Below are 4,045 nucleotides of genomic sequence, written 5' to 3' on the forward strand. Positions count from 1 at the left end.
CGGGCAGCTCCGCCTCAGGGATGGGGCAATCAGTGTTGAGCCAATCATGGCTTGCCACGTCCGAGGCAGGGAGAATTTCTTATAAAAGGGAGGGGCTCGGATTGCCTGGGGTCTCCGGTTGTGAAGCTTATGCTCTCCCTCTCAAGACGCATAAAGCTTGCTGCAGAAGAACGCTATTGTGTGTGGTGTCCTTATTCGCGGGCGAATTAGAGAACACTCACAGTGAACTTTTCCATTCTGGTTAAATCAACTGTCTGAGGAGATCCAGCTTGACTAGGGTCCACCTGAAGGACCCCTGATGGGCAGGATGATAGAGAACACAAAATCCAAGGGACTTTAGGAGTCCTAGAGCAAACAGGACACAGCATACAACCAAGAATGCTAATGTGGACCACCCTCAAAGGGCTGAGCAGGTATCCAGGATCAGCCTCCCATGGCCTTGCCCTTGGATTGTAAATCATATGATGCCCAGAAGGAAAGGGGTGTGGATCCACATGGAAAGCACTAAAGTTTAAACATGAAATGCTCTCCCACGGGCTCATGCGTTTGAACATCTGTCTCCTGTTGGAGACACTGTGGAACATTTACAAGATGGCATCTAGCTGGGGCAAGAGGGTTGCTGGGGAGCAGGTCTTAGGGGGTTGTGATGGTTTGAATAGGAATAACCCCCAAAGACTCATGTGTTTGAATGCTTGGCCATAGCGAGTGGCACTATTAGGAGGTGTGGCCTTGTTAGAGTGGGTGTGGCCTTGTTGGAGGAAGTGTGTCACTATGTGCAGGCCTTGAGGTCTCCTATGCCTAATATCTGCCCAGTGTGGAATCAGAGCCTCCTCCTAGCTGCCTACAGGAGACAGTCTCCTCCTGGCTACCTTTGGATTAAGATGTAGAACTCTTCGCTTTTTCTCCAGCACCGTGTCTGCTTGGATGCTGCCATGCTTCCCACCTTTGATGATCATGGACTGAACCTCTGAAACTGTAAACTAACCCCAATTAAATGTTTCCCTTTATGAGAGTTGTCTTAGTCATGGAGCTCTTCACAGCAATGGAAACCCTAACTAAGACAGAGGTGAAACCTAACATACATCTTCTTCTCTCCTATGAATCTCTCTACCTATCCCGGCCTACCGAGATGCAACCAGCAGCCTTACACCCACAGCTTTGAGCTCCTTTGAACTCCATCACAACTTCTCCACCATGCAGGACCATAGCCAGAATAAACTCTTCCTCTAGAAACTGCCTTTTATCACAAGGCAAGCAAGATCACTGATGGGTTCACACACTCAGAGGGGGCTCCACTGAGGTCAGGACATATCTTATGGTTCTCAACAGATGTCCCGGTCACTGCTGGAACGGAAGTTCTATCCCCCACCATTAACTGTCCCTGGCTTGGAACTATCTCTGTCCCTACCCTTTTGAGGAAACAAACTGTCAGGTTAGGAACCTGGCCCAGGGTTCATTTGGCTGCAAACCCACCCTTGCTCTGCCTGTTATAGCTTTGAGTGAGAACTGAGCCCTCTCCACACCTCTCTTCCTTACCTGAGGCCAGGGGTCAGGACCTTCTTGTTAAAATATTATATCCAGTTTTCCTTCCCAGTCCTGCTTCAGAAATGATGACTCTAAGACTAAATATTTATTAATAAAGGCCTAGGCCATGAGCTTTGGCTCATCCCCTGATGAGCCCATGACTTACTTATCCCATTTAAACTCTTCAATGTCTACCATGGATTAGTTATCTCTCCTTCAGTCCCAGCTTCCTTCTTCACATCTCCTCAGCATCTCCCTGCTGGTTCATCTCTGTCATCTTGGTCTGTCTCCCGTAGCGTCTCTCTTTTATCCCTTACTATTTCCCAGAATCCTCTCTCTTCCTGCCTGTGTCCTACCTCAGCTCATTAGATGTCAACTTTTTTACTGACAGGTGATATTTATAAGAGATTCTCTCTGCACCTTTTCCTGTACCTACCTGTATCATCTTCTGTCCAGGGTAGCCTTGCTCAGCCAACTGCAGTGGCTCCTGCTTCTGCTCCTTGAACCAGGCTTTTCCCCTATCCCCTCCCTTCCAGAGACCTCACCCCCACCACACCTGTGCCAGATCCTGGGTTCCTTTCTCCATTCCCACTGCCATAGACCCAAACAGGCCCTTCAGAACTAGCTCATACCTCCCTTAGGAAGCCTTACACTCTCCCCTCTGCTCATGGGCCTCTTGTTCGCCTGAGCAGTGCCCACCACCCCATGCTGTTTCTCTGTGTATAGTGGACTCCATATACCTACACTCCTACCATACCAGTTTCTCATTCTCCCCACGCCACCCTGCCCCCACCAGGAAACCTGCTACCATGTCCCAGGGACCAACACAGAAAAGGGTGAGAGAATGACGGAACCCACCTTCCCCACTTTCTGGCTCAGGTCTGTGAAAACGATGTCACCAAAGGCATCTGTGGGCATCTCTTGGACGTGCTTCTTTGGGTCCCACTCCTTGCCCTGGAAGGTGTGTGGCTTGATGGCCACCTCTAAGTGTTGCTCGTGGGTGTAACCACATGCACACACTACCTTCCTGTGAAGATACCAAGAGTTGTCATGGGAATAAAATGACTCTGGTGCTCTCTACAGGGACAGAGGAGAGCCAGGACATTCATCTCACCCAGCAGCGACAAGGCACCCCTCCTAGGTGTCAAGGGGGCCGTGTGAGCAGTGGTTATGAGGCACCATTGCCCTCCCAGTCAGACAGCATCAACAAGGAACCAAATATGGATAGCCAATGAGGTCAAAGGAGACATTAGGCTTGAACTTTGAACTTTTCCTATGTAGCAATGATGAAGTTCTGTCCCTCCCTCCCTCAGACAGGGTTCAGAACCAGCAAAACTCAAAGGCTAGAAAAATCATCAGTCACACTGAGCAAGTCGGCTAGGACAGCCACCCACACCAGGACAGCATAGGTTTGGGAGCCATCTGGTAAGGACTTTAAAGCATCCAGGTTAAAAATGCTTCCACCACCCTGGGTACAAACCGAAGCTTCCAGAAAGACATGGGGAACAGCAACTGGAACTCTCAGCTCTGCCAAGGGTAATAACTAAGAGAGAGAAAATAAACCAGAATAGAAACGCATAGACACAGAGCCACTGAGACCTGCAGGGTCATCAGAGTCCCAGAGGGAAAAGACAAGCCTATATAGCCATGTAAAGAAAGAATACCCTAAACTTCCTGTTAAGCCATCCTCAGCCAGCCAGGCTAAGTCTCCATGGATCAAAGGAAATGCCAAAGATCTGCTTGGAGTAACCAGGGAACTCAATGGGTTTGAGCTCAAAGGTGGGGCGAGCAAAGCATTTCTTGTCATCACTATTAAAGCAAATAAAAGAGGAAGTGATGTTTACAGTTAGCTTAAGTGATGATTAAGTACAGAGAGGGAGTACACCTGGTGTTCTGTCTTATCATCTTTGGTCATGTGGGAAAACCAAGAATATTCCTCTCAGGCCTTTGCCTTTTTCTCAGAGATACTGTGGACACACCAAGGGCCTTCCCTTCCACGCCCTTATGTTCAAGCTCGTCCCTTACGGTTTATGCCATTCTCTCTAGAAGGCCACCGTGCGGGAAGAACATCCTGCATGCTGCCCCTTCCATAGTTCAGAGTACGTTCACAGCCTTCTTACATGGGCTCTCATAATCTGCTTAATAAATAAATAAACAAACAACCTACAGATTCAAGAGTCTAAATGAGCAACAAACTACATACGCCCAGAGGGTCACATGCTTAAAAATGACATAGTCAAACTTCCAAAACCAAAGAAGAAAAAAAGCTTGACATCAGAGAGACAGAACTGACACCTGCTGATTTCTCTCCTCTGCATGCATGTGTGCCTGGTACCCAGGTAGGCCAGAAGAAGATATCTGAGTTCCTGAAACTGGAGCCAGAAACAGAGATGAGCCATCATGTGGGTCCTAGGAGTTGAACCTTGGTACTTTGTTTTTTGGAGTTTTTTTTTTTTTTTTTTTTTTTTTTTTTTTTTTTTTTTTTTTTTTTCCTTTGCTAGCTTTCTTGGGTAAGTTTCGT

General features: G+C 47.8%; 1 protein-coding gene across 2 annotated transcripts in view; it reads right to left on the minus strand.

Annotated features, from left to right (window-relative positions):
- Trpm2 (transient receptor potential cation channel subfamily M member 2) overlaps positions 1-4,045 on the minus strand; it is a 61,230-nt gene that overhangs the window by 48,672 nt on the left and 8,513 nt on the right. Inside the window, exon 5 of one of the 2 annotated variants that reach the window (XM_029482913.1) lies at positions 2,383-2,551. The exons of the other annotated variant lie outside the window; for it this stretch is intronic. Within the exon in view, the coding sequence (XP_029338773.1) occupies positions 2,383-2,551 (169 nt within the window). The remainder of the gene's footprint in view (positions 1-2,382; positions 2,552-4,045) is intronic. 2 annotated transcript variants of the gene reach the window in all.

This window comes from Mus caroli, chromosome 10, assembly GCF_900094665.2.
Source record: "Mus caroli chromosome 10, CAROLI_EIJ_v1.1, whole genome shotgun sequence".
Lineage (NCBI taxonomy): Eukaryota > Metazoa > Chordata > Mammalia > Rodentia > Muridae > Mus > Mus caroli.